The sequence below is a fragment of the Geotrypetes seraphini genome, chromosome 14, assembly GCF_902459505.1.
Source record: "Geotrypetes seraphini chromosome 14, aGeoSer1.1, whole genome shotgun sequence".
In the NCBI taxonomy this organism is placed as follows: Eukaryota; Metazoa; Chordata; class Amphibia; order Gymnophiona; family Dermophiidae; genus Geotrypetes; species Geotrypetes seraphini.
In genome coordinates, this window is record NC_047097.1 from 59,466,039 (window position 1) to 59,478,101 (window position 12,063).

Sequence of the window (12,063 nt, forward strand, 5' to 3'; positions counted from 1 at the left end):
GGCCCTCGAGGACCGACATTGGACACCCCTGATCTAATGCAAGCACCAATGTTCCTGTGATATGGCAGATACTGCAATCACTGAGCTGGATGGGGAGAGGAATTAGCTCACAGCTAGCTAGGACTGAGGGCTTCTGGGACCATAGCCCTAGTAGGAGTTGGTTCCGATTGAGCTGGAAGCCAAATGAAGCAGGAGGAAGCTACCAAGATAAAAATAAGAATGAAACGACTATCTGAATCAGTATTTCCCATTTATAACAAGTAGGGTGAAAGAGGCATTATTCTGTACATATAACAGTGGATTGATAAATATCTCATGTATAAACTGGAAGACATGGGCATATTTTATGCCTTAAATATACCAGAGCAAGCCATGTGCTTTCTGCACAATTAAACCTTTTATGTTAAAGAGGATTAAAGGTCTTGAGCAAATTTGTATTAAAGGAGAAGTTGCTTCAAGGACCCTCCAGGGGGCAGTCCAACAGTATACTAAAGCAGTAATGAAGGGGAAGATATTGAGTTGGTGCTCAGCATTTTGCTGACTGCTGCCAGCGTTATCCCCGGAAATTCAGTGCCAGATCATGTTCAGCCTCGGGCATTGAATTTCCAGGTGGTCAAAACATAGCAGCTTAAGTGCGGCATTTAGCACTTAAGCAGCTATAGTGAACCGCCTAAAGATAGAACTATTTTAATGCAATCTTGTTCATGAAGTGATTCTAGCTGCTTAAGTGCTGAAAATCAGTCGACTCTGTCCCGAGAACCCCCACAAAATATCCAGTTCTGGCTTTTCGCTAATGAGGCGAATTTCTGGCCAATCTCTTTGAATATCTATCCCTTCTTCGCTTTTAAAAAACTGGGTGATGGGATTATTTTATGATTTCTTTTACTTATGAATAAATATAGGATACAAGGGAGAGGGATTATTCGATATAGTTTAGAATTTGATGTTATATTAAGTGTGATTTAAGTATAAATGATTGTATTATATGTTACACTTACTGGGAGCTTTAAAAATGAATAAAGATTAATTAATATAACAAGTTATGGGGAGGAGGGGGGGAATGATTGTTTTATGTATTAATTGTGTATTTAAAGTGCCTTTTTGGTAGTGTTTATATCCAAATTAATTGTATGGCACTGTCAAAGTTTAAAAATCAATAAAGATTTTTTTTAAAAAAACCCAACAACTGTGAGATTTATTTTTTCTTTTGGGGGGGGGGGGTGAGAAATTTGCTGCAGGACCTAGTCCTACCACCTTAATCTCACCTTGGCCTTGAATTAGGGTTACAATATTTGTGATGGAAAAAAAAGAGGACATAGGACTCTGTTCCTGCCCCCACCTCCAACCACACCCACATTAAGTAGTCCCCTCTGCAGTCCCCTCTGGAGCTGGCCGCAAGCCCACCCATCTTGGCAGGGTCGGCTTATAGGGAGACCGGTGGCTCTTTCCAGGGCTTCTCTTACCTCCTTGGCACTTCAATTCAATTTTTGTCGGGCTGCCAACAGCTCAGTGAGCTGAGCCTGCTGCCTTTGGCCTGCCCTTGAAGCCTTATCTTTGCAGTGTCCCGCCTATGCGAGAACAGGAAGTCACTGGAGAGAGAAGGCCTCCAGGGTAGGTTGAAGGCAGCAGCCTCAGCTCGCTGAGCTGCTGCCGACATGAAGAAAATTGAAGTGCTGAGTAAGAGGGGCCCGGGGGAGAGCCACCGGACTCCCTATAAACCACTGCCAAACCTGAACCAATTGGGGAATTTAAAATACCCATCCAGACATTCGGACAGTCCTCTAAAAAGAGGACATGTCTGGGTTTCCCCAGACGTATGGTAACCCTTCCTTGAATGTAACTTCTATTACAGGGTGACTCAGATAGACACAGTGACAACTGCTTTCCAAAAATTTCCTGACTGGTTAAAGTGACAGGGATCGTGCAGCTAAAGGCAGAGGACCAGGTAGTATTGGTGCCATCACTGGGGAATGGGCAAATGCCAGGATCATTGCTTGTGATTCCAGTTGATGGGGCGGCTCTTGTGTGCATCACACTCCAGGAAGGACTTGATCTTAGGGCGGGCAGAGAGACGTTCCACGTATGCCTTGAGCAGAGGGAAGTCCTGCAGGCAGCTGGGAGCGAGGACCAGGTGATTGAGAAGCACATCCAGGAAGCTGTAATCGGCGAATGAGATCTGGCAGAGACCCAAAACAAACGTTAAGTACCATGTGAAACAGCAGGTGCAGTGCAGTGAGGGAGGGGGGATAGTTCAGGTCAGCTGGCTGAGAGGGGGTGGGAAGATGCAGGAACATTGGATGTAGGAATGGTGATGGTGGGGAGAGTGTACAGTATGTGTTGATGACCATGAGGGATAACTGTGGCCTTGCTATAGGGTAGGATGGTTTAGGAGCACTGATTGGTGGGATGAGGTAGCAGGAAGATATCGCAGTGCTAAATGCAGGGAAGAAGATAACCCTTATTTATTTATCTATCGGAATTTATTAACCACCTTTTTGAAGAGATTGAAAGCTTTACAGTGGTGGTTGTACATGAGGGAGGGTCTTGTGGGAGTAGCAGTAGTCAGATGGTGTGGAGGGAATAGTATAGGAATGATGACTATGAGTTGGACATGTCGGAAACAGGGTCGACCCAACCATTAAAGAAGACTAGATGGTCGGCTAGGGTTGCAATCAAAGAACCGTATTTTTAAAGGAAGTTTGATGATTATGATTGTTGAATTTTAGTTAACAAAATCTTGGGGGAAGGGACTATAGGCCAGCAGCCTGACAGTTATTTTTTTTGGGGGGGAGGATAGATGTCTAAAACATGTAAGACAGAAGGTTTGCGAGAACACCCCCCTACACTTAAAGTATGTCTGTGGTTAGAATGTTTGATGAAGAGGAGATTGTGTTAGAGTCCTGGCTGTGGGAGGAGAGGATTGGGATGCTTGCCGAGGTCAGATGGTGTGGAAGGAATGGTATCGGACGGCTATGGGAAAGATTTATCTGAATGCTTGGTGTGGGGAGTAGGGGATGGTGTTAGAATGAGTAGGGGTGCTGACTGTACGGAATAGATAATGAAAAAAATCCAATCCAATCCTTGGTTTTATATACCAATTCCTCCAATAGGGCTCGACTCGGTTAACAAAATATCCATAGAACATGGAAAGAGTTAGATAAGGCTTTAACCTCTATAAGCATTAGTTTGAAGTAGAGGGATCAGTCAGAAATTTATGAAATAGATAGATTTTCTGAAAGATTGATAGGTGAGAAAGAAGTCTAACGTCTAAAGGGAACACTGGCTGTGGGAGAAATGATGCTGGACAGGGCTTGTATATACTAACTAAGTCGCCAGTGTATACAAATCTATCATCTGTATTTTCATTGTGGAAATCATGAAGATCAGGAAGGACAGGTCTGGGAAACCCTGGTGGGAAACATTGACTTTTTGCAGGATTGGGGGAGGGGGGATATTTTACCTTATCTCCCACAATGAATCCTTTCCCTGCATTGTTTTTTGATAGGTGACACTCAAAGTGCTGGAGGTCATTGGGTAAATTCTTTATGTACTGTTCCTTTTCTTCATCCTGTGAAAGAAGAGAAGGGAGACTGTGGTTCTCTTTCTCGTTCTGTAGAGCAAAGTAAAAGGAACAGAAACCCCACGTAAAATCCAATAATGAGAGAACAAGTGGGGAGTGGGATAAAACCCGTCAACCTTGGCACAAACAATCTTTGATTTCTTATAAATTCAAAATAGGTACATGAATAAAAACACATACAGTATATAAAAGTCCTATGAAATGTCTTTTATTTCAGAAAGCCTGTATGATTGGGCATAAATGTATTATGCAATTTTGGCTACAGAAAAAATCTCCAAGTTTCTGGCATTGGAGGAATCAATTGCATCGTTTATTTTTATTTGAGAGCTGGGAGTTTCGTCGTTCACCTAGAAAAACTCGTCTTTTTATGGAGGTTTGGGATCCTTATATTCAGAATCTTTCACCAAGAATAAGAAGTTTGGTTCTCAATAATTTACGATGAAAATTAGGTTTTCTAATTACATTCCAGTTATTTATTTCTTATTTTTGTCAACTTTCATCCGAGGTGAGGGATTTCATTTGGGGGGAAGGTAGGGGGGGGTAGGTGATGGAATTAAGGGGGGTAGAGTTAAGATTGGATTAGTTCACGTGAAAATTTAATTTGAAGGAATGATATAAATTTGTATGAAATATTATTATTGTGATTCTTATTGTATTGAATATATTTTTGTATTATCTTATTGTACTGATTATTTGATTCTTTCAATAAAAATTGTTATATATTAAAAGTCCTATGAACGTTGGAAGGATCCAGCTGTTTGTCCCAAGGTTGACATGTTCTATCCCACTCCCCACTTGTCTCTTTCTCTCTCTCTCAGCCCTGTGCATTTAGGTTCTCTCGGTGGCTTCCCTATTAACAATGAATTTGAAAATCACTAGCATAAGCTGATGATCCTTCTGGGATTCCAAACAAGCTTAGCGATGAGAAGAAAAGCCAGTGCTTGGCAGACCTCTGCAGCCTGTGCCCTGATCAGGACTGGCAAATTCAGCTTTGGTAGTTGCAAAATAAGGCCAGACTTCTACCGTATATGTCCTGGTTGTGGCTGGAGAATTTGGAAGGGCTGGAGTAGGGCTTCACTGAAAGCTTCAGTGGTTGGAGAATAAGGCCAGTGCCAGGCAGACTGTGCCTTGAAAATGGCAAGGACAAATCAAGATAAATACACCAATGTAATATGAGTTCATCTTGTTGGGCAGACTGGATGGGTAATACGGGTCTTTATCTGCCATCATCTACTCTGTTCCTATGGGGCTCATTTTCATAAAAGAAAGACCTCTGAAAAACGGCACTGATTTTTGGACGCTTTTCTCAAAATGCCCAAAGTCCGATTTAGACGTCCTATTGAAAATGCCCCTCCACATTTTAGCCCAATTTGCTCAGCCCTTATTATTACAGCCAGGGGTCATGATATAATAGTTCCCGCCAGCTGAACAGGTCAACCCACACAGGTTAATCCTGTCTTGGTTCTGCCCCGTCGCATGTAGGGAGATGTAGTTCTGTTGTGCTGCTCATAGTGAAATCAGAACTACAATTCTGAGCATGCAATGGGGATAACTTTAGGAGATGGAGGTCCATGTCCTCAACCTGAGACTCTGTGCTTGGAGCTAAGCAGAAGAGGAGGAGGACTCACATAAGTCTGGTAGATCAACTTGACATATTTTGAGCGTAGATCTTCTACACCATCATTGACCATGTCTATTAGAGCTGCCTCCTGCTTGTCCTTCCCGTACAGATCTAAGAAGAGAGACGGAGACAGGAAGAAATAAAATCACAGGAAAAAAATATAAAAGCCCACAGCCTGTGGCAAACTCTTCTAATATTCTGTAATTATCCCTCCCTTGTTCCCCTTTTCACAATCTCCCTGTAGACCTTACTCTCTTCATTCCAAAATCCTCCATGCCGCCTCTCCCCTGCCAGTCACAATCTTTCTTCAGATATTGAACCCCCCTCCCCCCCCCCCCCCTCCCCCCACTGTCTTCATGTGGAAATTTTCCTCTACCACACACCAGCTTGACAAATTTTAGGACAGAAGAGTCTAGGAGCAGAACTTGGACTTTAAAGTCATTGTTGTGCTGGGACCGGGGTGCAGTGTTTATCTCTGAGTTGCAGGTAAGGGTGTGTGCGCGGGAACATAACCTGGTCCCCATCATAAGAACATAAGAACTGCCATCACCGGATCAGACCCTGGGTCCATCAAGTTCGGTGATCTGCTCACGCGGAAGCCCAGCCAGGTGCGACCTGGCGAAAACTTAGTCACCGGTATCCCTCTATTTGCCTTCCGAGGAGATGTGCATCTAACTTGCCCTTAAATCCTAGAATGGTGGGTTCCGCAGCAATCTCCACCGGGAGAGCGTTCCAGGTGTCCACCACCCGCTGTGTGAAGCAGAACTTCCTGGCATTTGTCCCGGGCTTATCCCCCCTCAGTTTCAGTCCATGACCTCTTGTCCTAGTCACATTTGACATCTCCCCTCCATGCCCACCCCATTCCTATCATATTGCTACATTTCTTCACCAATCCCAGTCAATTCCTATCCCCATCACATTGCTAACATTTATAGTCCGTTGCATCCAACAATTCTGCATGGGTCACAGTAAAGCATACACAGTAAAATTAACAGACACTCAATAAACATACTGTTTCATTTAAGAAAACACTTGCTCAAATAACATAGTTTTTTTTCCCTGAACTGTAAAATACTCAATGCCTTTTTTTATTTCACTAGGCAGGCCATTCCGTAATATCAGACCCTGCACGGTCAACATGGCATGGCGAGAACCTGAAAGTCTAACCATATTCATGGCGGGAACTGCAAGAAGCATCTCATTCTTCCCCTTACTATCGCCACGGTTTTCTTTCCCGTCCCCTCACCCAACCTGGATTTAAATGATCTGGGTCCTCCTCTCTATAATAATAATAATAATAATAACTTTATTCTTATATACCGCCAACAATCTTGCGACTTCTAGGCGGTTTACAATAAAGAGAAACTGTACATACAGTTTCTCTTTATTGTAAACCGCCTAGAAGTCGCAAGATGGCTCACTAGCCCACTCACCAGGCTACTTAAGACACCTGTGTGCTGCTCAACTAGGCTTTCCCATACCTAGATGCTGCTGTTCTAAAGATAGGTATATACTGTTTCATTCAGATTTGGGGGGATGGGAGGGGGTCATAACTTAATCCCTCCAGTGGTCCTCTGGTCAGTGGTTAAAGCTACAGGCTCAGCACCCTGGGGTTGTGGGTTCAAACCTACGCTGATCCTTGTGACCCTGGGCAAGTCACTTAATCCCCCCATTGACCCAGGTACATTACATAGATTGTGAGCCCACCAAGACAGATAGGGAAAATGCTTGAGTACCTGGATAAACTCATGTAAACTGTTCTGAGCTCTCCTGGGAGAATGGTATTGAAAATAAACAAATTGATGCCTTTTAAAATAGGTCCAGGACATCTTAAGAACATAAGAAGTGCCTCTGCTGGGTCAGACCAGAGGTCCATCATGCCCAGCAGTCCGCTCACGCGGGGGCCCACCAGGTCCAGGACCTGTATAGTAACCCTCTATCTATACCCTTCTATCCCCTTTTCCTTCAGAAAATTGTCCAAACCTTTCTTGAATTCCAGTACCGTACCTTGTCCTATCAAGCCTTCTGGAAGCGAATTCCAGGTGTCCAACACCCGTTGGGTGAAGAAGAACTTCCTAGCATTGGTTCTGAATCTGTCCCCTCTTAATTTTTCCGAATGCCCTCTCGTTCTTGTAGTTTTTGAAGAATCTGTCTCTCTCCACTTTCTCTATGCCCTTCAAGATCTTGTAAGTCTCTATCATGTCCCCTCTAAGTCTCCACTTCTCCAGGGAAAAGAGTCCCAGTTCCTCCAATCTTTCTCTCTCTCTCTCCCTCTCTCTCTATTTGTCTCTCTCCCTTTCTCTCTCTCCCTCTCTCTCTTTCTATCCCTCTCTACTCTCTCTATGCCCTTCAAGATCTTGTAAGTCTCTATCATGTCCCCTTTAAGTCTCCACTTCTCCAGTGAAAAGAGTCCCAGTTTCTCCAATCTTTCTCTCTCTCTCTCCCTCTCTCTCTATTTGTCTCTCTCCCTTTCTCTCTCTCCCTCTCTCTCTTTCTATCCCTCTCTACTCTCTCTATGCCCTTCAAGATCTTGTAAGTCTCTATCATGTCCCCTCTAAGTCTCCACTTCTCCAGGGAAAAGAACCCCAGTTTCTCTAATCTTTCGGCGTATGAAAGGTTTACCATACCTTTTATCAAACGTGTCGCTCTCTTCTGAACCCTCTCGAATATCGCCATATCCTTCTTTAGGTATGGCGATCAATATTGGACGCAGTATACTCCAGATTATTACCACAAGATGTCCAAGCCTAAGCCCACCTCCAACACGCCTCCTTTGGTTTTTGGATGCCGCTAGGACGCCTCACAAGACATCCAGAAAAACAGTTTCGAAAATCAGCACGTGGACGTATTGGCCAAAAACATCCAAGTGCTGATTTATGCTGTTTTTTTTTTTTGGATGTCTTAGTGTTTTGAAAATGCCCCTGATAGAAGGGGTCTATTACTAAGTCGCGCTAGCTGATTTAGTGCGTGCCAGATGCTAACTCGCCCGTAATAGGCGCGCTAAATCAATTAGCACGCCTTAGTAAAAGACCCCCTAGAGAGCAGATCATTTTGCTACAGGGAGTGAGAGAACTTGACATGAAAAGGGACAGGGCTACATTAGCCCTGCGTTTATTGCGCTGCGTGTAGAGACTTGGAATCCTGGTTTCCATATAGAAAGGCAGCAAGCGCGACGGAATGGAACAAAGACTGGCTCAGACTCTCCACCCTGGAAAATGGATTCGTCTTCTGAGTCACACTGAATCTGCTCCAAAGCGTGGATCTGTTGCGTTCTGGCTAGCTGTCCTCTGAGCTCACGTCTTTCAAAGGGGATCGCAGGCTACAAGAGTGCGTTCAGTCACAGGGATTCACTCACCGTGTTCTCTGGCCAGGTAGCGCAGGATCGTATTGGATTGGAAAATAATAAAGTCACTCTTTATCAATGCTGGCAGCTGACCAAATACCTGTGAGAGACCAGAAAGAGAGTTACGTTCAGGGCAGGGCTAAGACACATGTAAACTGTGGCCCTAATGTTTAGGGTTACCATATGGCTCCAGAAAAAGGAGGATGGATTAAGACATCCGGGTTTTACTTTCATTGCTTTCGGTGGAAATAATACGGAGATGTCTCAATCTGCCCTCCTTACTTCTATTGCTTTCAATAGAAGTAAAACCCAGATGTCTCGATCCATCTTCCTTTTTCTGGAGCCACATGGTAACCCTGCTAATGTTTATGAGTAGGGTTATCATATGGCTTCAAAAAAAGGAGGACGGGTTGAAATATCCAGGTTTTACTTAAAATGAAACCAATGGAAGTAAAACCTGGATGTCTTAATCTGTCCTTCTTTTTCTGGAGCCATATGGTAACCCTACAAATGGCAGCAGCACACCCAGAAATAGACCGAGTAGAGGTGTATCCTGATACCTACACAAGTCTTCTTCAAATCGCCCTGATGCCAGGTTTCGGGGCTCACAACTTTCTCTTCCCAGTTTAGGTCCTGGTCTTCCAAAAGTATTCGTATTGGCTGAGCACGTCCTGTGATATAACAGCGAGAGGGAGGGAGAAAAGCAATATTCAATCGGAGTAGTTCAAGGCTTCCTCGCCTTCCCTTCTCCATGCTGAGCAGTTACAGACTTCTAGCACCTTCTACAGGGGAGAATAGAGCTGAGTAGCTTCAGATTTCCTCCCCTTCACTGCTGTAGCTCCCTCTATTGGGGAGGACAGTGATCAACTGCTGCAGACATCTTCCCCTTCGTTTCTATAGCACCATCAGTAGGGAAGGGTAGGGCTGAGCAGCTGCTGACTTCCTCCTCCTGTTTGCTATTGTACCTCGTGAAAGGGCAGGTTTGAGATGAATGGCTATTTCTCTTCATTCAAACCAAAACAAGAAGACCCAAGTTTCCACAGGAAATGAAGAACAGATCCAAACCAACGAGACTGTGGAAACTCAATGTTCTCGAACCTTGGAGATGATTTTATTTGAAATTTTCTTTTTGTTTATAAATCTTTATTCATTTTAAAACATACATAAAGTGCATACAAAAATACAACAATTGGCACTAAAGACAGCACTTTTTTCTAACAATAGTGATATAAATATCTTTGCCCCCCCCTCACCCTCCCTCCCATCCCGCATGTACATAAAACTCAATAAAATGGGAGGCTTATACTCTTAATTGGTGGTTACAAAGTTTGCTAATGGGTCCCAAATCTCATTAAAATATTTATAACCTTTTAGTTCTGCATTCATACGTTCAGAACGATAGCATAGGCATAGGGATTCCCACCAAAAAGTGTGATTCAATCTATCGCAATTTTTTGTGATTATCTGGACTGCAATCCCGGTCATTACAAGAAGTAGTCTATATTTAGCTATATTTAGAAATAGGAGACTTATGATATAATATAGTACCAAAAAGAACAACATCGTATGACATTGGAATGGAAGTTTCCAATATTTTATTAATCATAACCCATATTGACTTCCAAAAGCCAAGTATTAAAGGACAATAGTACAACTTATGATCCAGCGTCCCTATATCAAGATGACAATGCCAGCATCTATTAGACTTTGAACTACCCAACTTTTGTAACCGAACAGGGGTCCAAAATATTCTATATAACAGAAAAAACCAAGTCTGTCTCACAAGCACAGCAATAAAAATTATTTCATAGCTCACATCCTTTTGGACACCATTTTTTCTTAGCATTTACACATACTTAGTCTAACACACATCTTTTGAAATTCATACCCTAGGATCCCTGAGGAAGGCGTGTTTAGCCGAAACACGGCCCGTGTTGGGTCCTTCCAAAAGACACATGTGGATTAAGTTTTTATAGCAGTTTTTATTGCTGCACTTGTTTTTATCAAGAAAATTTTGAATAAAATCATCTCCAAGGTTCGAGAGCATTGAATTTCCACAGTCTCGTTTATTGGGATCTTTCTCTTCATTCAGCATTCCTTGGTTCTTACTACATGCGAAGTATAAAGAACTATTTCTGTGTTATCCGTGGAGTGAACGTTGCAGTGACATAGCCAGACAGTAAGTTATGGGTGGGCACAAAGTTTTCTCTCTGCTCTGCCCTCCCTGCTCCCCCAGCATCCCTCCCAAACTCAAAATCTAAATGCCTGAACTGGGGTGGGGGGGATCCCCAAGCCCTGCCACTGAAGTCCTCTTCCACCAGTGGCGAGAACTCTTTCCAATTTTTTCAGTAGCCGCACCCGCATCATGGAACGCCCTACCCCTGACCCTGAGACAAGCAAAGAACCTTGACGACTTTCAATCTAGTCTTAAAACATTTCTTTTCAAAGATGCTTTTGAGATCTATTCCGAGGTCTCCTTATGCATAACACTAGGCCTAACATTAAAGATTCTCTCGACCCCTTTCGATTTTCACTTCCCCTCTCTTTTTATTTTTAGGCAACGTATCCTTCCCATGTGCCCTTATGTATCATGTCATGTCTGTACTGATCTTGCGAATTTGTGGTCCACCATTTTATATTTTTCACATTTTTGTATTTTTGTATAAATTGTAAACTGCTTTGCACCTAAAAGTGGTATATGAAGACTACTTAAAACCCACCTATTCCGAGAGCAAGACCCTTAAAGTCCCTAATGCCCCTTCCTTTAATCCTCCTCCTCCCTCCTACCGAAACTTCTCCCCCCCCGTCTCTCTCCTCTCCCCCCTTCTTCCTCCTTGTAGTTCGTAATTCTATGATCAATTTGGAATGTAACCACTTGTAACTACTTTCTCCTTGCTATTCGCAACTCTATGATCAATTTGGTATGTACCCATTTGTAACTTCTTTCTCCTTGCTGTTCGCAACTCTATGATCAATTTGGCATGTAACCTCTTGTAATTTGTTCTAACCAATGTGAACCGCCTAGAACTCTTCTGGGTATGGCGGTATACAAAAATAAAGTTATTATTATTATTATTATTAAAAGAAACTTGAAGCTAGATTAGCAGAAGATGGTAACTAGCAGCATCTGATTGTCTCTATTCTGGAATTAGTAGTGTCTGATTGGTCAATTGAAGAAGGGCAAAACTTACCTCGAACATGGAAATATTGCAGTGTATACATGACCACTAGTGAGGAAATAGAAAAAATACAGAATTAGAATGAGAGCAGGGGAGAGCTTTTTGAGGCTCAGGAGGAAACAAATATTGCAGAGCAAACTATATTTAGCTACACCAAATCCCGGACATAGGGCCCCACCCCCGTTCTGCCCCGCCCTGTTCTGCCCCCAGCCTGCCCTCACAAAGCCTCGTCTCTTCCTTCTCAACCTCCGGGGCCATGTCCGGAGGCCCTTCGAGAAGGCGCGGATGCGTGTGATGTCATCTGCGCATGCTCGGAGGCCCTCCAGATGCGGCTGGAGGT

The 12,063-nt window shown here is 43.4% G+C and overlaps 1 protein-coding gene across 2 annotated transcripts in view; it reads right to left on the reverse strand.

Annotated features, from left to right (window-relative positions):
• Positions 1-1,567: 1,567 nt before the first annotated feature.
• LOC117348695 (glutathione S-transferase P 1-like) overlaps positions 1,568-12,063 on the reverse strand; it is a 28,995-nt gene continuing 18,499 nt past the window's right edge. Inside the window, exons 2-7 of one of the 2 annotated variants that reach the window (XM_033921098.1) lie at positions 11,736-11,771; positions 9,109-9,215; positions 8,557-8,644; positions 5,209-5,312; positions 3,461-3,568; positions 1,568-2,176 (exon numbers count right to left, since the gene is read on the reverse strand). In XM_033921098.1, coding sequence (XP_033776989.1) covers positions 1,988-2,176; positions 3,461-3,568; positions 5,209-5,312; positions 8,557-8,644; positions 9,109-9,215; positions 11,736-11,766 — 627 coding nt within the window. In that variant the 5' untranslated portion in view covers positions 11,767-11,771 and the 3' untranslated portion in view covers positions 1,568-1,987. The remainder of the gene's footprint in view (positions 2,177-3,460; positions 3,569-5,208; positions 5,313-8,556; positions 8,645-9,108; positions 9,216-11,735; positions 11,772-12,063) is intronic. The other variant, XM_033921097.1, reaches the window with a different exon arrangement.